Below are 25,025 nucleotides of genomic sequence, written 5' to 3' on the forward strand. Positions count from 1 at the left end.
TCATGTGCTTAATTCTTTAACACATAGGCCATTTAGCTATAGTAAGCTCAATCACATATCCAAACATATAAGCGAATTTATTGGGTTGGCCAGAAAATTAGCTTTTTTCTGTAAGATGGCTCTAGTAGTGCTTGGTTGTCTAATTTCATTCAAAATAATTTTGTTGTTACATTGTATTGTGATAACTGTCATATCATTGTGCATTTAAAAAGGAACTTATTAAAAATTGGTGAATTTTTGTGTAACTATTTTAATATTGAAGATAGAAGGAAAAAAACTAAATTTTTTGACATATTATGCTTCATTATTTCACAAAAGGTAAAAACACAATTGAAACCCTAAAAAAGATTTGTGCAGTGTATGGAGAAAGTACTGTGACTGATCAAATGTGTCAAAAATGAACTTTCATGCCAGAGATTTCTCAGTGGATGCTGCTTCATGGTCAGGTAGACCAGCTGAAGTTGATAGTTATCAAGTTGAGCTATTAACTGAGAACAGTCAATGTTATACAACTCGGAGATAGCCAACATACTCAAAATAGCCAAAGCAAGCACTGGAAATCATTTGTGCCACCTTGGTTATGTTAATCACTTTGATGTTTGGTTTCCACATAAGTTAAATAAAATAAAACCTCTTGACCACATTTCCACAGTGCAATTCTCTACTTAAATGTAATGAAAACATTCCATTTTGAAAACACATGTGACAGGTGATGAAAAGTGGATCCTGTACAATAATGTGAAACAAAAAAATTGTTGGGCATGCAAAATGAACCACCAACAACCACACCAAAGGCTGGTCTTCATCCAAAGAAGTTGATATTGTGTATATGGTGGGATTGAAAGGGAGTCCTGATTATGAGCTCCTTCCAGAAAACCAAACGATTAATTCTAAAAAGTACTGCTCCCGATTAGACTAACTGAAAGCAGCACTCAGTGAAAAGCATCCAGAATTAGTCAACAGAAAATGAATAGTCTTCTATCAGGATACTTCAAGACCACATGTTTCTTTGATGACCAGGCAAAAACTGTTACAACTTGCTGGAGAAGTTCTGATTTCTCTGCTGTGTTCACCAGATACTGCACCTTCAGATTTCCATTTATTTTGGTCTTTACAGAATCCTCTTAATGGAAAAAATTTCAATTCCCTGGAAAACTATAAAAGACACCTGGAACAGTTCTTTGCTCAAAAATATAAAGTTTTAGAAAGATGGAATTATGAAGTTGCCTGAAATATGGCAGAAGATAGTGGAATAAAATGGTGAATATGTTGTTCAATAGGTTCTTGGTGAAAATGAAAAATATGTCTTTTATTTTTATCTAAAAACTAAAGGAAGTTTTTGGCCAACCCAATATATCAGAGGAATAGCATCAATTTTTAAAAACTTTTAAGTTTTTAATATTTTTACATAATTTATACCTTCATTTAGTAGAGTAGATTGATTTTGTTATTTTTCTAAAAGTCATTTTTGTTCTTTCCACCACAAATATCATGAAAAGACTCATAAACATAATAAAATTATAAAATTCAGTGGGAAATAAAACAGTATTTTTTTATTAAAAATAACTGTTTTATTTTATTTATTGAGATCAATAACTGATCTCAAGACAAAATAACTTAAACATTTATGATGTAGCAAGGGAATTCAAGCTTCTTTATAACCAACTGGGCTTCACTGGTGGGTCAGATGGTAAAGAATCTGCCTGCAATGCGGAGACCTGGGTTTGATCCCTGGGTCAGGAAGATCCCCTGGAGAAGGGAATGGCAACCCACTCCAGGATTGCTGCCTGGAGAATTCCATGGACAGAGGATCCTGGGGGGCTACAGTCCATGTGTTCGCAAAAAGTTGTACACCACTAAGCAACACAAACACATACATAAATAACATTACTTTGGATACCAATAATGTGCTTTGTTTTCATCTGATTTTTCCCATCTAGGCTCACAATAGTATTCCGTATTGATTTTTGAATATAATTGAAAATAAATGATCAAAATTATATAGGATTGAATAGTAGAAACAAATACCTCACTTTTTAAAGGTGTTTTTGAGTTTCAAAACATCTAACCACAACCTAAGTTTTTACTTTTGTTTCCTGCATGAAAATAATACTCTTTAAAAAGTAAGCTTGACATTTATTATCTTTAATAGCTTATGATGTTGTCTCTTCTAAGTACTGAAGTGACTGAAATATTCATGTGATATGTACATATTTCCACTCTTCTTACAATATATTGGAAAAAAGTCTGGAAATAGCACTGTATTAAAACAGTTCCATGATACTAGAAAGTCTTCACTCCTTCTGAAGTCTGTTGCAGCTGTTGTCTAAATTCTTGATAATGTCAATATTAGTTAAAACTAAGTCTTAAAAAGAATAAGCAGACATTTAAAACTTTAAATAACAAACTATTAAAGGATGACATTATATGGCTTCATTTTCATAGCCAATCGTTTTGAGAGTTAACAATGGCCTAGCTTGTGAACACTGACAGATATTTGGACTTTAGTTTTACTTAGTTTACCCAGGTCTCCCATTGCAGGCAGATTCTTTACCGTCTGAGCCACCAGGGAAGTTAGAAGTTTTAGTTCTACTTCCATAAATATAAAGATACCTTCATTCAAACCTTAATATAATAATATAGTATGCTTCGGTTTACTATACTTGAAAAATAATAGCACCTACACCTACCTTGAAAAATTATTTAAGCATCATAGTTATTGAAGGAACACACACAAAACGCAATCCAGAAGACAAAAGCACAAATTAATAATCTTGGTCATAAGCAACTTTCAAGGTTATGTCTTCAATTTAGATCACATTCTACACAGGGATCAAGAACATCCCCAAGAAAAAGAAATGCAAAAAAGCAAAATAGCTGTCTGAGGAGGGCTTACAAATAGCTGTGAAAAGAAGAGAAGCGAAAAGCAAGGAGAAAAGGAAAGATATAAACATTTGAATGCAGAGTTCCAAAGAATAGCAAGGAGAGATAAGAAAGCCTTCCTCAGCAATCAATGCAAAGAAATAGAGGAAAACAATAGAATTAGGAAAGACTAGCGATCTCTTCAAGAAAATTAGAGATACCAAGGGAACATTTCATGCAAAGATGGGCTTGATAAAGGATAGAAATGGTATGGACCTAACAGAAGCAGAAAATATTAAGAAGAGTTGGCAAGAATACAAAAAGAACTGTACAAAAAAGATCTTCACGACCCAGATAATCACGATGGTGTGATCACTCACCTAGAGCCAGACATCCTGGAATGTGAAGTCAAGTGGGCCTTAGGAAGTATCACTATGGACAAAGCTAATGTAAGTGATGGAATTCCAGTTGAGCTATTTCAAATCCTGAAAGATGATGCTGTGAAAGTGCTGCCCTCAATATGCCAGCAAATTTGGAAAACTCAGCAGTGGCCACAGGACTGGAAAAGGTCAGTTTTCACTCCAGTCCCAAAGAAAGGCAATGCCAAAGAATGCTCAAACTACCGCACAATTGCACTCATCTCACACACTAGTAAAGTAATGCTCAAAATTCTCCAAGCCAGACTTCAGCAATACGTGAACCGTGAACTTCCTGATGTTCAAGCTGGTTTTAGGAAAGGCAGAGGAACCAGAGATCAAATTGCCAACATCTGTTGGGTCATTGAAAAAGCAAGAGAGTTCCAGAAAAACATCTATTTCTGCTTTATTGACTATGCCAAAGCCTATGACTGTGTGGATCACCACAAACTGTGGAAAATTCTGAAAGAGATGGGAATACCAGGCCACCTGACCTGCCTCTTGAGAAACCTGTATGCAAGGTCAGGAAGCAATGGTTAGAACTTGGCATGGAACAACAGACTGCTTCCAAATAGGAAAAGGAGTACATCAAGGCTGTATATTGTCACCCTGCTTATTTAACTTATATGCAGAGTACCTCATGAGAAACACTGGGCTGGATGAAGCACAAGTGGGAATCAAGATTGCCAGGAGAAATATCAATAACTTTAGATATACAGATGACACCACCTTTATGGCAGAAAGTGAAGAAGAACTAAAGAGCCTCTTGATGAAAGTGAAAGAGGAGAGTGACAAAGTTGGCTTAAAGCTCAATATTCAGAAAACTAAGATCATGGCATCCGGTCCCTGCCAGAGTCCAGCTCCAGCAGCCAGGGAATCAGCCTGAAGGGGTGAGCGGTGTCAGCAGACGATGATGTAGCCTCTGACTCATAGTACAGAACTACATGTTTATTTCAAGCTTCCGGTTTTCTTTTATACTTTGACAAAAGCATTAGGTCAGAGGTTTGACAGTTTTAGTTTCCCCCACCCAGATTTACTGTCTCCAGAAATCATTGTTGCCCTACAAACAGAGTTCCTGTTTCAGCGATTCTCTCAGAATTGGCTTTACTATCTATTATCTGCTTTCTCTTATGTGTCCTATACTTAACTTGTGATTACATTGTAGCTCATGCTACATTCCGCAGTTTATTTCTTATCTTTCTAAATCCTGTTTGCCCCTAGCATCTTAAGATCACTATCTCATAAAAAGGCTTCTCAGTTCAGTTCAGGTCAGTCACACAGTTGTGTCCGACTCTTTGTGACCCCATGAATCGCAGCACGCCAGGCCTCCCTGTCCATCACCAACTCCCGGAGTTCACTCAAACTCACGTCCATCGAGTCGGTGATGCCATCCAGCCATCTCATCCTCTGTCGTGCCCTTCTCCTCCTGCCCCCAATCCCTCCCAGCATCAGAGTCTTTTCCAATGAGTCATCTCGTCGCATCAGGTGGCCAAAGTATTGGAGTTTCAGCTTTAGCATCAGTCCTTCCAAAGAACACCAGGGCTGATCTGAATGGACTGGTTGTGCCTCCTTGCAGTCCAAGGGACTCTCAAGAGTCTTCTCCAACACCACAGTTCAAAAGCATCAATTCTTTGGCGCTTGGCTTTCTTCACAGTCCAACTCTCACATCCATACATGACCACAGGAAAAACCATAGCCTTGACTAGACGAACCTTTGTTGGCAAAGTAATGTCTCTGCTTTTGAATATGCTATCTAGGTTGGTCATAACTTTCCTTCCAAGGAGTAAGTGTCTTTTAATTTCATGGCTGCAGTCACCATCTGTAGTGATTTTGGAGCCCAGAAAAATAAAGTCTGACACTGTTTCCACTGTTTCCACATCTATTTCCCATGAAGTGCTGGGACCAGATGCCATGATCTTCGTTTTCTGAATGTTGAGCTTTAAGCCAATTTTTTTCACTCTACTCTTTCACTTTCATCAAACTACTGCACAATTGCACTCATCTCACACACTAGTAAAGTAATGCTCAAAATTCTCCAAGCCAGACTTCAGCAATACGTGAACCGTGAATTTCCTGATGTTCAAGCTGGTTTTAGAAAAGGCAGAGGAACCAGAGATCAAATTGCCAACATTCGCTGGATCATGGAAAAAGCAAGAGAGTTCCAGAAAAACATCTATTTCTGCTTTATTGACTATGCCAAAGCCTTTGTCTATGTGGATCACCACAAACTGTGGAAAATTCTGAAAGAGATGGGAATACCAGACCACTTAACCTGCCTCTTGAGAAACCTATATGCAGGTCAAGAAGCAACAGTTAGAACTGGACATGGAACAACAGACTGGTTCCAAATAGGAAAAGGAGTACATCAAGGCTGTATATTGTCACCCTGCTTATTTAACTTATATGCAGAGTACATCATGAGACATCCTGGTCTGGAAGAAGCTGGAATCAAGATTGCAGGAAGAAATATCAATAACCTCAGATATGCAGATGAAACCACCCTTATGGCAGAAAGTGAAGAGGAACTAAAAAGCCTCTTGAAAGTGAAAGAGGAGAGTGAAAAAAAGGCTTCTAGCTATTCTTAATTATTCCTAAACTCTAAACTCAGCAAACTTCTTTTGCCATAAATATTTCCCTCACAAACAGGTCTCAGAAAACAATGCTTCACATGGCCTCAAGCTGTGGCCTACGTGCTCATCCTGGGACATTCTTTGTAAAGATCCTTGAACAAATGTCAATGGTTATTTTATAGATTATTTTCTGGGCACAACTGCAGAAGGCTTTGTGCTTTATCATGCTTCTCTCAAGCACCTTAACATTCTTCCCAGCCAACTCAACTGAAGAAAGGAAAGAACAAGCCAGAATCACAAGGCCTAACTCCTTCATCCTGGGACCCTACCTGTGAGATGAGGAGAGGTGGTTGGGGCCGTGCCTCCATTTTGTCAGTAATGCCTAACGTGGCTCCCGACCGGTCCCATCACTTCATGGCAAATAGATGGGGAAACAGTGGCAACAGTGGCTGACTTTATTTTTGGGGGCTCCAAAATCACTGCAGATGGTGACTGCAGCCATGAAATTAAAAGGCACTTACTCCTTGGAAGGAAAGTTATGACCAACCTAGACAGCATATTCAAAAGCAGAGACATTACTTTGTCAGCAAAGGTCTGTCTATTCAAGGCTATGGTTTTTCCAGTGGTCATGTATGGGTGTGAGAGTTGAACTATAAAGAAAGCTGAGTGCAGAAGAATTGAAGCCTTTGAAGTGTGGTGTTGGAGAAGACTCTTTCTTGAGAGTTCCTTGGACTGCAAGGAAATCCAACCAGTCCTGCCTAAAGGAAATCAGTCCTGGGTGTTCATTGGAAGGACTGATGTTGAAGCTGAAACTCTTAATATTATGGCCACCTGATGCGAAGAGCTGACTCATTTGAAAAGACCCTGATGTTGGGCAAGATTGAAGGCAGGAGGAGAAGGGGACGACAGAAGATGAGATGGTTAGATGGCATCACCGACTCAATGAACATGAGTTTGGGTAAACTCTGGGAGTTGATGATGGACAGGGAGGCCTGGCATGCTGTGCTTCACGGGGTCACAAAGAGTCAGACACGACTGAGCGACTGAACTGAACTATACAGTTCTCTTGGCTATATTTCTTTAAAATTGTAAATCATGCATAACTGTCACCTCAGGCACTATAAATCGTTGAAAATAAAAATTTTCATTTACTCTGATCACTAAAACAGGAAAGTATGTCAATACATTTAATAATAGCTTTCTCAAAATGTAGAAAACAAATCTGATTGACTTCCAGCTAACTAAAAAAATATATTCCAAAGTATCCTATCCTACCAGTTGTATATGTTATCTAGATTAGCTTTCTTTTTCAAGTTTTTGTAATTGTACACTTGCACCTTTGCCACTAACTTTAAGTTAGGCCATTTGTTTTTGGAGGATAGAAGTTTGACATAGTGTCCTGAATGCTACAGACCACAGTATTAAATTGCTACAATTATATGAGACGTATATGTTGTAGTTTTACTTGTATGTATCTATGTATGTTTATCTGGTGTTGGGGCCATCGTAAAATATGCTTCAATGGCATATTGACTATTTTGAATTAAAGTTACTTATAAAAATGAGCAATGCAAGAGGGACACATTGACCTCTCCTCTGTTTCTCTGAAGGTAGGAAATAAATTTCCCATGTTAAATGTGCCCTCCTTGTACCCGGAGGCAGAAAGACAGGGAGTTCAGGGCCCACAGCTTGTATAAATAAACCTTGTTACTTCTTTACTAACTTACTATCCAAGTCTAAACTTTGCTTAAATTCCTTACTAATTAAGAACCTAAGCCTGAGTTTGTCCTGTCAAATCCTCAGAAATTTTCATGTAAAAGACATACAAAAACTCCCTGCTCTGGGTTACTCAGAGCATCATTTTATGATCTGTGTGCATGAAATTAAGTTGCTTTTTCTACTGTTATTTCTCGTGTGTAAATTTTATTATTAGTTCAGCCATAAGAACTCAGGAGGCGTAGAAGGGGAAATTTTGCCCTTGTCCCCAAAGACAGTTTTATGTATACATTAAATTCACAGAGTCTCAGAGTTGACAGTACAAATTTCATTCTAAATCCCACATATAAACCATTTAAAAACACCTAAGCTCAATCAAGAGAAGGCAATGGCACCCCACTCCAGTACTCTTGCCTGGAAAATCCCATGGGTGGAGGAACCTGGAAGGCTGCAGTCCATGGGGTCGCTGAGGGTCCGACACGACTGAGCGACTTCACTTTCACTTTTCACTTTCATGCATTGGAGAAGGAGATGGCAACCCACTCCAGTGTTCTTGCCTGGAGAATCCCAGGGACGGGGGAGCCTGGTGGGCTGCCATCTATGGGGTCGCACAGAGTCGGACACGACTGAAGTGACTTAGCAGTAGCAGTAAGCCATAGGAGGAAACAAACTACAAAGCGTCAGATTATTTTCCCTTCTCTATACAAAATTAAAAGGAGGTTTTTCTTAAAATTCTGTGTTGCCATGACGACGACACCTGAACTTAACTTTTCTCAAACCTTGAGCTAACCAATGCGTTTTTCTTATGGAAATGTTTTTCTTAAGCTATGTTAATGAAACTACGTATTTGCTTTAGAATTTGCCTTTCTTCAAAATGGTTCTATCTAACTTTTTTTCTTTTCTCAAACCTTGGGCTGATAATAGTTCAGCAAACCAGTATTCATATCAATTGTTTTATGGCTGGGGTATGACACACCTCTTGCCATCCTATCTTAAAAATGCATATTGTGGGAGAGGGGCCTAGTGAAACTCCCTCAGCCTTGAGCTGTCCCTCTTATCTGATTAATAGCTTTCTAACAGCCATGAAATTAAAAGATGCACACTCCTTGGAAGGAAAGTTATGACCAAACTAGACAGCATATTAAAAAGCAGAGATATTACTTTGCCAACAAAGGTCTGTCTAGCCAAGTTTTTCCAGTAGTCATGCATGGATGTGAAAGTTGGACTATAAAGAAAGCTGAGTGCTGAAGAATTGATGCTTTGGAACTGTGGTGTTGGAGAAGACTCTTGAGAGTCCCTTGGACTGCAAGGAGATCCAACCAGTCCATCCTAAAGGAGATAGTCCTGAGTGTTCATTGAAAGGACTGATGTTGAAGCTGAAACTCCAATACTTTGGCCACCTGATGGGAAGAGCTGACTCATTGGAAAAGACCCTGATGCTGGGAGGGATTGGGGGCAGGAGGAGAAGGGCACGACAGAGGATGAGATGGCTGGATGGCATCACCGACTCAATGGACATGAGTTTGGGTAAACTCCAGGAATTGGTGATGGACAGGGAGGCCTGGCGTGCTGTGGTCCATGGGGTCGCAAAGAGTCGGAAACGACTGAGTGACTGAACTGAACTGAACTGAACAGACATAAAACATCTTGCTAAAGACTAGCAGGGGGGCACCCTTTCTGCCCCCTTCTGATGTCTGTCAGAAATTTTGTCTATCTCTTTTATACTTTATTAAAACTTTATTAAAAGACGCTTGCTCCTTGGAAGAAAATTTATGACCAACCTAGATAGCATATTGAAAAGCAGAGACATTACTTTGCCAACAAAGGTTCATCTAGTCAAGGCTATGGGTTTTCCAGTGGTCATGTATGGGTGCGAGAATTGGACTGGGAAGAAACCTGAGCACCGAAGAATTGATGCTTTTGAACTGTGGTGTTGGAGAAGACTCTTGAGAGCCCCTTGGACTGCAAGGAGATCCAACCAGTCCATTCTAAAGGAGATCAGCCCTGGGTGTTCTTTGGAAGGAATGATGCTGAAGCTGAAACTCCAGTATTTTGGCCACCTCATGAGAAGAGTTGACTCATCGGAAAAGACTCTGATGCTGGGAGGGATTGGGGGCAGGAGAAGAAGGGGACGACAAGAGGATGAGATGGCTGGATGGCATCACTGACTCGATGGATGTGTCTGAGTGAACTCCGGGAGATGGTGATGGACAGGGAGGCCTGGCATGCTGTGATTCATCGGGTCGCAAAGAGTCGGACATGACTGAGCGACTGAACTGAACTGAACTGAAAATTTTGTTACACAAAAGCTCTGAGTGGTCAAGCCTCGTCACTGGCCCTGGATTGAATTCCTCTCCTTTGGAGGCCAAGAATCTTGGCATCTTTCATGGCTCAGCAACAACCTTTCATACCCACTCCAGTATTCTTGGGCTTCCCTTGTGGCTCAGCTGGTAAAGAATCCTGCCTGCAATGTGGAAGACCTGAGTTCGATCCCTGGGTCATAGTTAAAAGAAGATCATCCAAAATTCTAAGTTTTATAGCAGAGTAATTTAAAAAAGTCAGCCAGTTTCTACACCAAAACAAAACAATATTAAATTCATTGACTAACAGAACTCAGACACAAGTGCTTGCTTCTACTCATAAAATTATAATTTACTTCTTTTTATGTAACATTTAATTGGAGCTAAGAGCCTACAGCATGACTAAACAGTAAGATCTAATGTTTTAAAACATTAAACACTTCTCATAGTGTATGATAACTTATGAGTAAATAGTGAAATGACATGTTACTTAAATATAAGGACTATTTTAAAACTAGTCATGAGTGCCTGCAAACACACACACACACACACACACAGCCACACTAAATATTCTATGCAAGGGTATGTTCATAACCATAGTTACTTTTGTGTAAGTAGTAGAAAAATAAAGTAAATAATAAAAGTTCTAGTTAACATTTACAGTCAATCTTCATAAAAGTCAGAAGACTACTTCATAGAAATCAGATCACTTCGACATCTATATACTGTTCAGCAATGCAGTTTCCTTGCCTATAGTTAAAGGGCCCTAATTTTTAGCTTTCCAGATTGTTTGTAGAATTGTCCTTTAATTTAAAACAAATCATTTTATTATGCATTTGACTGCACTCAAACTTATCAAGACATTTGCTAGGGGGTAAAGAACTAATTTTACTGTAGAAATTAAACATTTTCCCTAAGCTAAATACATTGAAAGAAAATGAATAAATAGTTTGCAGTTTCTACACACATTAGGGCTCAACAACAGCTGATTAAACAGCACATTAGGAATGATTACATGCCAGTTCATTTGCAGTAATTGAAAAAGCAATGAATTTAGAGTTGAAAGAATATAGAATTTGGTGTGATATCTTTTCCTGTTAAGGCCTTTTTTTTTTTAAATCTATGAATGGAGACAGTGCACGTTGTATCTACTTCATAAGTTATTAGGATTGTTGTTGTTTGTCGTTTAGTCACTAAACTGTTTTGCAACCCCATGGATTATATAGTCCACCAGGTTCCTTTGTCCATGGGATTTCCCAGGCAAGAATACTGGAGTGAGTTGACATTTCCTTCTCCAGGGGATCTTCCCAACCCAGGGATCAAACCCGAGTCTCCTGCACTGGCAGACAGATTCTTTACCACTGAGCCACTAGGGAAGCCAAAAACATAGACTAGTGGTTTATAAAAATAAGCACTACTTGCTTGTTTTGTTATAATTGGTGGTGAAGTTTATTATGAATAATGCAAAATTTCACAGTTGATTTACTTAAAAAAATCACTTAGAGCAGATCTAAAGCAGATCTGTAAAAACAACTCTCATATTCAATCATATTTTCATTTGTTTTGTTGAATAGGAAGGGGATGAAGTTATATTGCTTTAAGAACTTCACATACCAACAGCTTAACCTGTCTGGGCATTCCTAGGGGAGTATGTTGTATCATCATCTGCTTTCATGGTAGAAAAATCTTCAGAACTACTATGCCAATTATCTTAGTAATCATCCCCTCATTGCTTTCATATGGAATTATTTATTATATATTTAATATTAAAATGTTCTTAAGGTTGAGTCAGTGTCTGTTTCTGTACAGCACCCAGAAATGCCTAAATATGTTTGTTATTATTCTCAGTGTTTGTTACTATTAAGTATTACAAATTTACTTTCAGGAAGAAATTCAGATTAAAATGTTATAATAAAAATATCTCAATTGAACAGTGTGTTCATAAAAAGTCAAATGGTAGATCTCAAATATATTAGAAATGCATAGAAAAAATGGCTAAGGAAAAAAAATTTCAAACATTAAGTGGATGCTGAATAAGATATGTTTTTCTTGCTTTATACTTTTCTACTCTTGTAAATTTTTCTCCAGTGAAAACCTGTTTTTCCCATCCAGTTTATTATTTACAAAGACACTTTTTACTATAAAAGTAGAATATACTGAGCATTTCACTTACACATAATCATGAGAGGAAGAAAAAGCAAATGATGTCAAGTTAGTAGCAAATAATAATGAGCAGATGCTTATCAAACACTAGTGAAAGCAGTTTTCAAAACTAAAGGGTGACAAAGACATCTTCTGGACATCTTAAGAACTGCATAGTTCCTTTTTAAACAAAGGATCTTATTTGTACCTTAGAGTAATAGTTTAAACACCACGCATTAAGAAGGGTAAAATCAATCTGTATTGTTTGAAATTTTAAATATTACATGATTAAGTTACAAACATACAGTATTTAAGAAGACACAAAATTATTGCATGCACATTGGAATTTCTAAAATATCCTTACAACTATTTCCAGATAGATTATAAAATACAAATATTTTAGTAAAAATAATTTATTTTCATGAAAGGAACACTTTAAATAATCTGAAAATTACATGCAATGTTGAACCGCTTCCTGAAAAATTTAAACAGAATACTTCATGAATCATGGAACCTTTTGATATAAAAATATGATTGGCAATTTAATCATTAAAAATAATAAATGTGTTTAATAAATTCAAAACCACATTTGATTGAGATTTGTCCTAGTAGTATGCAATATAATTATTTTAGAAAAATTATTTCCGATGAAATATGAGTCCGTATTTTAAATGTGTCCACTCATTTTGAACATCTGTTTACTTAGCCTACAACTTATTTGTAAAATTATATCACTATGGGCACATTTAATGAATTTTGTATATGAAATAGTATTCTTTTATTCTTGTAGCATGAGTTGCACTCATAGTTAGCCACCTTTAGGAAGTATTATTGATGCCTATGATTTACATCTCTAAATAATTGTTAGGACAAACCCTGTTTAATGCTATTTTTTTTAAAAAAGTATAGTCCTAAAAAAACTAATCTGTAGTTCAACTAACAAAACTCAACCTGATTTAAGAATAGTTGTGTTTGGTAAGAAATGTGTGCTTTAGTTTTAGATAAGCCTAAATGGATAGATAGTCTACAAATGAAAACATACTTATTTCCTAAAATTACCTTTGCTTAGTGTCTTTATATATCAAGTCAAAATGAGATTTTACAACTAAACGCTTCCAGTAACATGACTAAATATTTGATTCTTTGGACTTGATTTTCTGTCACTTGTATCTTTTCAAATTGTTGTATATTTCATGATTTTTCTAACATAGAAAATCAAATGAATAAGGTAACTGTAAAGAAGGTTTAAGAGAGGTGATATTAAATAAAATTCACCAAGGATGATAGAGATTATCTTCATATGGAACTGAAGTGCTTCAGTAACATAAGTAACATGATTATCTTATATATATTTTTTATCACCAACACTGTCTGCTAGTTTTTGCACAACTTCTAAGCGGAAATTGGTTTCTTGGTGTATATTCAGTTCTCCTTAGGCAGTTACATTCGATTTGATCTTGGAAAGTGGCTGCCAGGAATTCTGTCAGAAACAAAATATTTATGAGTTAAACAGTGGTGACAATTCCTTAATGGATCAGCTAACTTAAGGTAATTCTGAAGTAAATAATTTTGGTATTTTATATGTGTACAATTTTAAAAAGACACAAGAGAGAAAAATATCATGAGGATAACTCATTGATATAAAAATATGATATCAACATAAAGTGAAGTGCAAGTCGCTCAGTCATGTCCAACTCTTTGCAACCCCATGGGACTGTAGCCTGCCAGGCTCCTCTGTACATGGAATTCTTCAGGCCAGAATACTGGAGTGAATTGCCATTCCCTTCTCCAGGGGATCTTCCTAACCAGGAATTGAACTGGGGACTCCTGCATTGCAGATTATCAGCTGAGCTACCAGGGAAGCCCGTGATATCAACATAGTATACTCAGTAAATATACTTAGTGAGACATGCCTGATTATAGCAGGGAAGTCAGTACAGCAAGAGCCAGGCTTAATAGGTGTTCCAGAGATTGGCTACAAAGAAGCTGCTAAGTCACTTCAGTCGTGTCCAACTCTGTGCAACCCCACAGACGGTAGCCCACCAGGCTCCCCCGTCCCTGGGATTCTCCAGGCAAGAACACTGGAGTGGGTTGCCATCTCCTTCTCCAATGTGTGAAAGTGAAGTCACTCAGTTGTGTCTGACCCTCAGTGACCCCATGGACTGCAGCCCACCAGGCTCCTCCGTCCATGGGATTTTCCAGGCAAGAGTACTGGAGTGGGGTGCCATTGCCTTCTCTGACAAAGAAGCTAGAGGGCAAATATTAACTGGAAATCTGGGTGGATAGGCTTTGGCAGCAAAGTGAAATCTTAATAAGAATATCAGGTTCTTTGGCCTTCAGCTGGTCTCTAAGGACTAGGATCCAAACCGGAGGAAGGGCAAGTGGGAATTATAAGAAGTCTGAAGAATTTACATAATTCTCAGCCTTTGTGATTTCAGAGTTGAATTTATCTGTTGTTCAAAATATAAGTGAACTGCTTTGCATATTCAGTAAGTAGAAATGACTTGGAAGATAATACAATTAAAAGTGGTTCCCATAGTTGTTTCAATGTTCCCTCACATAAGTACAAGGTGAGCATTATTCTACCTTGAAAGCCATTTCTGTTTGAATTATGATGTATATGCTGGACTTTGAGAAAGATTCAGTGAATGTGAGAGAATAAGCCTTATGCTGACAGTCTTCCCCCAGCTCACAGAGTAAATATATATAGTATATAACAATATTTCCTATTTCTATACATGATTAGCAAATTTGGGAGGTTTTATGATGAGAAGCAGACGCTTTACCGTCTGAGCCACCAGGGAAGTCTATTTCTGCTTTATTGACTATGCCAAAGCCTTTGACTGTGTGGATCACAATAAACTGTGGAAAATTCTTCAAGAGATGGGAATACCAGAACACCTGACCTGCCTCTTGAGAAACCTATATGCAGGTCAGGAAGCTAGAACTGGACATGGAACAACAGACTGGTTTCAAATAGGAAAAGGAGTACATCAAGGCTGTATATTGTCACCCTGCTTATTAAACTTATATGCAGAGTACATCATGAGAAACGCTGGGCTGGAAGAAGCACAAGCTGGAATCAAGATTGCTGGGAGAAATATCAATAACCTCAGATATGCAGATTACATCACCCTTATGGCAGAAAGTGAAGAGGAACTAAAAAGCCTCTTGATGAAAGTGAAAGAGGAGAGTTAAAGTTGGCCTAAAGCTCAACATTCAGATAACGAAGATCATGGCATCTGGTCCCATCACTTCATGGCAGATAGATGGGGAAACAGTGGAAACAGTGTCAGACTTTATTTTTTGGGGCTCCAAAATCACTGCAGATGGTGACTGCAGCCATGAAATTAAAAGACGCTTACTCCTTGGAAGGAAAGTTATGACCAACCTAGATAGCATATTGAAAAGCAGAGACATTACTTTGCCAACAAAGGTCCGTCTAGTCAAGGCTACAGTTTTTCCAGTGGTCACGTATGGATGTGAGAGTTGGACTGTGAAGAAAGATGAGCACCGAAGAATTGAAGCCTTTGAACTGTGGTGTTGGAGAAGACTCTTGAGAGTCCCTTGGACTGCAAGGAGATCCAACCAGTCCATTCTAAAGGAGATCAGTCCTGGGATTTCTTTGGAAGGACTGATGCTAAAGCTGAAACTCCAGTACTTTGGCCACCTCATGCGAAGAGTTGACTCATTGGAAAAGACTTTGATGCTGGGAGGGATTGGGGGCAGGAGGAGAAGGGGACGACAGAGGATGAGATGGCTGGATGGTATCACCGACTCGATGGACATGAGTTTGAGTAAACTCCAGGAGTTGGTGATGGACAGGGAGGCCTGGCATGCTGTGATTCATGGGGTCACAAATAGTCGGACACGACTGAGTGACTGAACTGAACTGATGGTAAGAAGTGATATTAAAACACAGAATAGCTTTACCTTCCCTCGTCCTGGTTGCTGTGGTACATCTGTGCACTTGGAGATGCCATATTCTGGTGCGATAAAAGAGATGGAGAGAGATTTATCCCCCTGAGTTGCCGAAAAGCTATTTCTGCATGGATGCTCCGAGGATTATTTGTTAGAATCCCTGCGTTCTTGGATTTTTTGTCTGAAATTAGGAATTATGAAACAATGAAAGGCATTAATAAAATAAATTAATAAGCTATGGTTGTCCTTCAATTGACTGTATGCTATACACATTTCACAGCATGAATTAAAAATTTTAAATAAAAGTTAAAATTGGAATATATTTCTAGCACTTAAATGCTGTTTAAATTTTTCCGAGTTAGTGAATCAATTTGGCATTTTCTTGGTAATTTTAAAAAATATAAATATCCAGAGCTGTGTGCTGTAAATAAATACATAGATAAAGTGACCATACTTCTCAAGCAAAAATTGGGGTACTATATATACTCAGAAAATAGGAAAGAAATAGGACTTTTCCAGAAAATCCTAAAAAGTAGTTGCACAATGAATCTTAAAGATATATCAGGAAAAAATTATGGAAATGAATCCAGGGTTGAACTAATCCCCAACCCCCACCCCCACCCCCCAGAAAAGATATTGAAGACATTCCTGAAGATGATAGTGATGAAACTATACTCTTAAGGAGGCTAATAACAATTTGGTATACCAGTTTTACTGATAGTTATGTCTTCTGGACAAAAGCATTAAAATTCTCACTATGTAAATCTTAAAGCTATAAGGAAGTATAAGTATAAAGAATAAGTTTAAAAATAACATCTTAGACTAAATTATATTGGATTTTTAAAAATTGAGTTTCTTTTAAGAATAATTGCATAGAGAGATCTACTATTCTTAGTAGGGTTTTAGATCATTTTATCAATTATTGTGATACTCAGTTTTAGAGTTTTGTTGTCTAACAGTAGTCTGAGGCAAAGTGGGATATGCTAAAAAGAATGGAAGAGGTGAGCCCTCAGGGAAACAGTAGTCACTAAGTCATGTCCGACTCTGCATTCCCATGGACTGCAGCATGCCAGGTCCCCCTGTGCCTCGTTATCTCCAGGAGTTTCCCCAAGTTCATGTCCATTGAGTCAGTGATGCTATTTAACCATCTCATCCTCTGCTGCCCTCTTCTCCTTTTGCCTTCAGTCTTTCCCAGTATCAGGGTCTTTTCCAATGAGTCAGCTCTTTGCAATCAGGTGGCCAAAGTATTGGAGCTTCAGCTTCACCATCAGTCCTTCCAATGAGTATTCAGGGTTGATTTCCTTTAGGAACGACTGGTTTGATCTCCTTGCAGTCCAAGATACTCTCAAGAGTCTTCTCCAACACCATAGTTCGAAAGCTCAATTCTTCGGTGCTCAGCCTCCTTTATGGTCTAACTCTTATGTCCATACATGACTACTGTAAAGACCATAGCTTTGACTATACAGACCTTTGTTGGCAAAGTGATATCTCTGCTTTTTAATACACTATCTAATTTTGTCATAGCTTTCCTTCCAAGAAGCAAGGTCTTCTAGCTATCCCCAATTTCATAAAAATGATAGCCAGCCAACATCTGGAATTAGGGAAAAGGCTTCATCTAAGCCTGAATGCAAATGTAATAATAGAATGAACCATTTCCATGCCTTGACATTTTAATATACTCCCTTCCTTTACAGAGCTACCTCTTGAAACACTTCCCTACTAATAGCTTCATGAATATATAAAATAATATTGTGGTTTCAAGGATGAAGTTTGATCTTCTCTTTGTAAGACACATTTTGAGCACCAAGAGTCTGTTGTTATGAATATTTTTAAAACCTCTACTTTTAGCAGAATGCACTACAGGTTTTAGTAGTCATTTGCTATGAAATACACAAAATGGAATAAAAGCTTTGAAAGGAAATGCCACGAAAAATCCAGTAAGTATCACAAAGTTCTAAGTGCAAGCAAATCTTTAACTATTAACTAATAACAACATATTAGTAGTTGAGTAGAACCAAAAAATACAATAGATTCTTTGAAATCAGAATGATCACATGAAACTTGAACACAAATTCACTTTTAGGAAGTGTAAATTTGTAAATTTAAAATAGGCAGTTTTAAGTAGTATTAGAAATCAAAGTGAGATTTTTGTATCAAATGGAGTGTTTTTTTGTTTGTTTGTTTTTTGTTTTACATTCATTCAGAAACTCTCAAAATACCTTCAACTTCAGGAGTTAAAGTGAAGTCAGATCCCAAGTAATGGCTAAATCCACCAGGCAGAATTACATTTGTTATCTTTATGGGAGGAGCTTTCACTTGGCTAAACGATGTACCATCCACAGGAGAGCTGGTAACAGGAATAAACTACATGATAAAAACAAAAGTTAAGAACACCTTGCCTCTAAAACTCAGATCAATAGGCTTAGCCTTACCACAAAGCCCATTTGAAATTCAACTTAAAATTTTTTAGGTCAGAAATTAAATGGTTGCTTTAACTCAGAGTTGGTAGAGAGGCAAAAACAGTGAAATAGACAGCCTTTGGGGTCCTTAACCCCCCATCAGAACCTTATTTTTTATTTTTTTCAGACTGCATTGTACACATCACTACAATTTAGTGTGATGGCACCTCCCCATTCCAAAGGGTCCTAATGTGGTAATATAAAATTAGGAAAATGAGAAATAAGCCTTTCCTCTTTTGTAATATCTTTTTTTCTGAACAGGAGTTTCTGGATGGTAAGAGTTATATCTTCTACATCCTTGTACTCCTCACATTACCTCTTCAATTGTCTTGCAGTTAATTAGTTTTTCAAAAACAAATAAAGTGGGGACTAAGGAAAACATCTGGCTTCCCCAGCAGTGCAGTGGTAAAGAACCCGCCTGTCAATGCAAGAGACATAAGAGGTGCGGGTTCGATCCCTGAGTTGGTGAGATCCCCTGGAGGAGGGCATGGCAACCCACTCTAGTAGTCTTGTCTGAAGAATCCCACGGACCTAGAGGAGCCTGGTAGGCTATAGTCCGTGGGGTCAAAAAGAGTCAGACATGAATGAAATGACTTAACATAAGAAAAGCATCTTACAACAATCACTTTTAGTGAGTGCACTAACCCTCTAAACAGTGTTTACATTTTGTGTTAATTGAGAATTAAAGTGAAAGTGTTAGCTATTTAGTCCAACTCTGTGACCCCATGGACTATAGCCCACCAGCCTCCTCTGTACACAGGATTTCCGAATTAAGAGGTTAAAGAGCTTCAGGAATCAACAAATTAAAAGAGCTCAGGAATCAACAAATGGAGGAGCGGGGTATTATAGACTGGACGCTATTAGTGTCACTAACAGTGTCACTGGACACTTACTAGAAATGTATGCCTGCTCGGTCTTTAGGAAGACTGACCTCGTTTATACTTTAAAAAATATGAATTCTGAATATATGATTCAATTTATTCGAGATATAGGCTTATGCATTTGTGTAAAATTATACATTTCCTTCATATTTCAGTAAATGTAACCAAAATGCAGCTTTGTAATGAGCACTAAGGTATCAGGCCTTTTAGTAAAGCAGATCCCAAATTCCTCAACTAATTCCTTCATTGGAGTTTCTTCCCATCACTAATCCAGAAAACTGTCAAATTTCTTCTGAAACCAAAGCACCAAAATGTTATGGTTTAAAGGGCAACTTTAGATTTCATTTATTCCCTCTTTATTTGCTGTTAGAAAAAAAGAACAACAGCAACTAAAACAAAGGACAATACATTAGAATGAACTGATAACATTTGAAAAGTATTCTATTCTTCTGTCTTCTGAACAGCTAAATGAAATAATCACTCAATTTTGTTCTGGACAGGAAAATAAAAATTATTATTGTATCTTAAAAAATAGATTTATCTGAAATAAAGATTTCAAATACTCCCTTTATTTTACTAATCATATATAAATGAATATTAAAAACATAACTGTAAAATAAAATATATATATATAGGATAAATGGAAAGATATTCTTTCTATTCTTACCTATGGCACTGATTCAAATAGCAAGAATAGGTATCTAGAATCACTGAAAACAAATCATAGTATGCTGCTGCTGCTAAGTTGCTTCAGTCATGTCCGACTCTGTGCGACCCCATAGACGGCAGCCCACCAGGCTCCCCCATCCCTGGGATTCTCCAGGCAAGAACACTGGAGTGGGCTGCCATTTCCTTCTCCGATGCATGAAAGTGAAAAGTGAAAGTGAAGTCGCTCAGTCATGTCCAACCCTCAGCGACCCCATGGACTGCAGCCTTCCAGGCTCTTCCGTCCATGGGATTTTCCAGGCAAGAGTACTGGAGTGGGGTGCCATTGCCTTCTCCGAAATCATAGTATACACTGGGGGAAATGTTAGTTCACTATATGATAAATAGAAAAGAACCAAAAAAGAAAAACTTTTAGTGAAATACACATCCATCAATGACTAAAATTTGAGTTTATGTTTTTTTTTTGCTATATTAAACCAATTAGAAATATATATGGAAACTGATATCTTTGAAGTTGCTCTGAGTGATTTCTTCATATGGAATTTAGTATTTATGAAGTTATATGGAATTTTTTAAATGTTAGCCAGCATTACCTTAAAATAGAATTTATAAAGTTTAATGTTACAATTCATATAGGTCTCTCACTGGAGGCCTCACATATGTGGTATGGTAGACATTATAATGCTACCCCCCACCAAGATGTCCACATCCCAGTCTCCAAAACCTGTGAATGCTTTATGTGGTATAATGGACTGTACAGATATAATTAAATTAAGGATTTTGAGATGGGGAGATTATGCCGTATTAACTAGGTAGGCCCATCACAATCACAAACATCCTTATAACAATGGAGAGAAGATGTTATGATGGAAGCTGAGGCCAAAGTTATGCTATTTGTTGGAAGAGGGCCACAAGCCAAGGGATGCAGATAGCCTCTAGAAGGCTGAAAGGCAAAGGCCAAATTCTCTTGAGGAGCTTCCAGAAGATATTGCAGCCCTGCCAGTACTTGTGCTTTTAGCTCTACAGGACTAATTTTTGGACTTAGGACCTCTAGAAATTTAAGATAATAAATTTGTGTTGTCTGAAGATACTAAAATTGAGGTAATTTGTTACAACAGCAACAAGAAACTAAAGTTTCCTTTAGTTTTTCACTTCTGGAAGGAAGAAGTGACTTGCTCATGGAATATAAGAGAAAGGGAAAGGAAGCTTAAATCTTTGGACTAAATTTTATTTGTTCTCTTTTTAAAGACTAGAAACTGTGACAATAATTTTGGTAGATGACATTTAGATGGTACTCTCAATTGTATCATATAGATTAGTAGCTAACATTGTTTTTCACAAAGCATAGTTCTTAGAAAAACTTTTGTAGATATAACCTGTATATGAACCAATTTCCTTTGCCTAATCTAGATAATCTTTATTAACATTGTACAACTGTAAAAGTTTCACATGTCTCTACAGCTATTTTGATCTATAATAGAATCCCCTTGGTTAATAAAAAAAAAGTCCAGAAAATAATAAGAATTAGATCTATAATCTTTTTATAATCCTTTAAAAGATTTTAAAACATAAAAGTACATGGGCCCACCCATGTTTGGATGAAGGGCCAAGGCCTTTTCTGTAAGGAAGTATCCTTTGCCTGGTATTTTGTCTGATTTATAAAGTCACCACAATTTCCAGTTTGGTTTCATTAAAGTAACAAGAATTCAACAACATATGAAGAAAATTTGAATACAAGAAACTGCCTAGATTTTTAAAAATTTCCCCACATATTTTATCTGACTTTTTATAATTCTCTCCCTTATTTTGCAGGGGTTTTTTTCTCCCAACCTAATTTGATATTATTTGTGTATGTGTGTAGTTGATCTTTATACAGATTCTGCAGAGGATCTCATTTGGTTTTCAAAGAAACATGAAAATAATAATTTAAAATGTGTACTTGTATATCTATTTATTTAAAATAAAAGATTGGCATAAGTTTTTAAAAAAACATAGCCAACTTTTAATAAATCTGTGATTCTATTGCTGAAGGCAGAAATTAGAGAGGAGCCTACTAGTATTAAATGCTAGGAATTGGTTAGTTTGTTTTATAGAGGGAATGGAGAGTGTGGGGTAAGCCAGTGAGATAAGTGAAAGCATCTACAGTAGTCTTATCTCTTTCCTCTTCAATTAACTTTTAAAAGTAATCTTTGTTCACTGACTAATGCCCTTGCTCTCTGGCTTCAACTTACATTAGAGGTTTACTTACATTTCACTGCCCCACCCTAGTCCAGGTCTTCATAATTTCTCTCTTGGATTATCCGAAAAACCTCTTAGTTGATTTTTCTGCCTCTAGGCTTTTCTTCCTTAAACTTTGCAAAGGCACAGCTCTAATAATATTACTTCTTTGCTCAAAAACCATAGCTTTTCTGTGTTAAGTTTAGTCTTTTGAAGATGGCTATGAAAAATCCGGGTGGTCAATGATAGATTGCCAAATGATATGCTTCTGTGGCTTCTTCCCTCTCTAACCTCTTCCCTATCACAGTCAGATATCTTACTAGGGTTCATGGGCAAAAGGCCCAATGCCCATGAACAATAAAACTCTTTCCATTTAGAAGATAGAAAGGGAAAGAGTTTTATTGTTAGTCACAGTTTATAAGAGTGATATGCTACAGTTTCTTAACTTCTAGCAGCACCTGATATACACAGCAAGAGGCACACAGTTTTAAATAACTTGCTCTACATTAAAGTATGTTTTTAGAATAAGGAGCTTTCCTAGTTTCTATGTGTGTGTATGTGCTCTATTCACCAGATCAAGCTGCTTTTGACAATAATCATTAAATACATACTAAAATAGTCTACAGAAGCATCATACACTAGATTTAAACATTTAAGTAAAAATCATGACCTAATGTTCATCTACTACTAATTTATATATTTTAAAAGGAAAAGTGTAAATAATTATTACCGAATTTTTCTTTGCTTGTAGTTCAGAGAAGTGAAATTCAGCTTTTGCCCTGTCATCTGAATTCACAGGAATTCCGTCTAACATCTGTAAGTTAGGCAGTCGAAATATAAGCACGTGGCGATGTAGCATTTTTCTACAAATCTGAATAAAGTTAAAAATAACAATTCATTCCTTAAAAAAGCTCTTTATTTCAAAGATTAACCTTTATAGAAGGATATTTAGCACAGACAGCAAAGATGACAGGTAACAGCTAATATATAGTATTAAATGACACAAATACAAACTCCCTTTTTAAAAGATTTCTCAATTTTCTGTTATGCTAAATGAAGATAAGAGTTTTTTTTTTTTAAACCAAAGCTACCATGTGGAGGTTTAGTTTCTCTGAAGAGTATATGATATTGTTCATTAACTACAGGCAATCCCAACTTATGAATAGGATTATAAAAGTTTATTTATAAGTAATTAGTTTGAAACTTACAATTTCCCATAGGTACTATGCAATTTAATTCAATGCATTTCTGTTGAACTGTATGAATCATCACTTCATAGTGTTAACCTTACAATTTCCCATAGGTACTATGCAATTTAATTCAATGCATTTCTGTTGAACTGTATGAATCATCACTTCATAGTGTTAACCTACTCTAAAATTACTTGCATTTATGCATGAGAAAGTGTGTAAAAGAGTTAACATAGTTAGTTTGAGGCTGTTAACTTTAGAAGGATCTGTTTGCAAGGGTAAGTTTTAACAAGTGTTTGGTACTTGGATTTTGGAAGATTTCCCACCATTCCTTAAGTGATAAAGGTAATTCATTATGCCTAGACTACTTTTACAAACAGTAGGATTCTTGTTCAACCTGCTTTCCTTCTCAGGTCCTGGAATTTTTGTATGTGATAGGCAGAGGGTACCTATGTGACAAGCCTCCAAAAAAAATCCTTGAAATCCATTAAATCTAATGGGATTTCCTGGTCAGAAAATAACATTTGTTATTGGGTGAAGAGTGTACACTGTGTGACTCCCTCATGTGAGGAAAAAAGCATAAGGAAGCTTGCACATGGATTCCTTGACTCTGGTTATGTTTTTTTTCTTCATCACCTGGCTTTGTATCCTCATTATGTCACAGTAATAAACCTTTAGCCATGAGTACGACTATATGCTAAGTCTCATGACTTTTAGCAAATCTTCTAGCAAATCTCTGAATATGGATATGATCTGGGGGACTGACAACACAGATGTATGCAGCACTGTTTGTGATTGAACGAAAGGAAGGAAGGAAGAAATAAACATTATCAAAAGGGAATAAATAATCTATTTTTTTAATGTAGTAGATACATATATGTTAATGAAGAGTGATCTCTAAGTCATAAATTGAGTTTAAAAAATAACCACATTCTAGGCCACAAAGCAAGTTTCATAAAACCAAAGAATGTATAAAATGTCTCTTCTGATTAAAATATAGCAACACTAGAAATAAATGACAAAGAGATAACTAGAAATACATGACAGGTTTGAAATTATCACACTTCAATAATTCACAGTTAAAGAAGAAATCTTTTGTAAAGTAGGTTCTAAGAAATAACTGGGAAAACACTACATATCAAAACTTTTAGGCTGTTGCTAAAGCAGTATTTTGTATCCTAACATTTATTAATTTAGAAGAAATATTAAAAGTTAATGAGTAGGCATTCTACTACTTCCGATTTTTTTAAAGTAATTCCAAGAAACTAAAGATAGAGGGTAGAAATTAATGAACTAAAAAAAGAAAAATTATACTTGATAAAGCCAAAATATGGTTATTTGAAGATATTAGCATGATAGTAAGGCTCATCAAATACGAGAGAAAAAGCAAAAAAAATAATTTAGCTATAAAATAGGTGACAAAACACAGATATAATCAAGATTTTAAAAATTTATGAAAGTGTTATGATGGAAGTACATTTAAAAGTTAGATAAAAGGACAATTTTATGGAAAATGTAAGTTCTCAATATTGAACTTAGTATCTGTTCTTAATGGAGAAGGAAATGGCAACCCACTCCAGTATTCTTGCCTAGAGAATCCTGTGGACGGAGGAGCCTGGTGGGCTGCTATCCATAGGGTCACACAGAGTCAGACATGACTGCAGCGACTTAGCATGCATGCATGC

At 36.8% G+C, this 25,025-nt stretch overlaps 1 protein-coding gene across 6 annotated transcripts in view; it reads right to left on the bottom strand.

Moving 5' to 3' along the window:
* Nucleotides 1–12,183: 12,183 nt before the first annotated feature.
* Nucleotides 12,184–25,025, bottom strand: part of LRRC9 (leucine rich repeat containing 9) — a 121,236-nt gene continuing 108,394 nt past the window's right edge. For 2 of the 6 annotated variants that reach the window (XM_025295430.3, XM_025295426.3), the window contains 4 exons: nucleotides 22,881–23,021; nucleotides 18,147–18,291; nucleotides 15,940–16,108; nucleotides 12,184–13,486 (listed from right to left, as the gene is read on the bottom strand). In XM_025295430.3, coding sequence (XP_025151215.2) covers nucleotides 13,447–13,486; nucleotides 15,940–16,108; nucleotides 18,147–18,291; nucleotides 22,881–23,021 — 495 coding nt within the window. In that variant the 3' untranslated portion in view covers nucleotides 12,184–13,446. Of the gene's footprint in view, nucleotides 13,487–15,939; nucleotides 16,109–18,146; nucleotides 18,292–22,880; nucleotides 23,022–25,025 lie in introns of those variants that run through there. The other 4 variants (XM_025295428.3, XM_044924904.2, XM_044924903.2 and 1 more) reach the window with 4 other exon arrangements.

Source organism: Bubalus bubalis, chromosome 11 (assembly GCF_019923935.1).
Source record: "Bubalus bubalis isolate 160015118507 breed Murrah chromosome 11, NDDB_SH_1, whole genome shotgun sequence".
NCBI classification, from domain to species: Eukaryota; Metazoa; Chordata; class Mammalia; order Artiodactyla; family Bovidae; genus Bubalus; species Bubalus bubalis.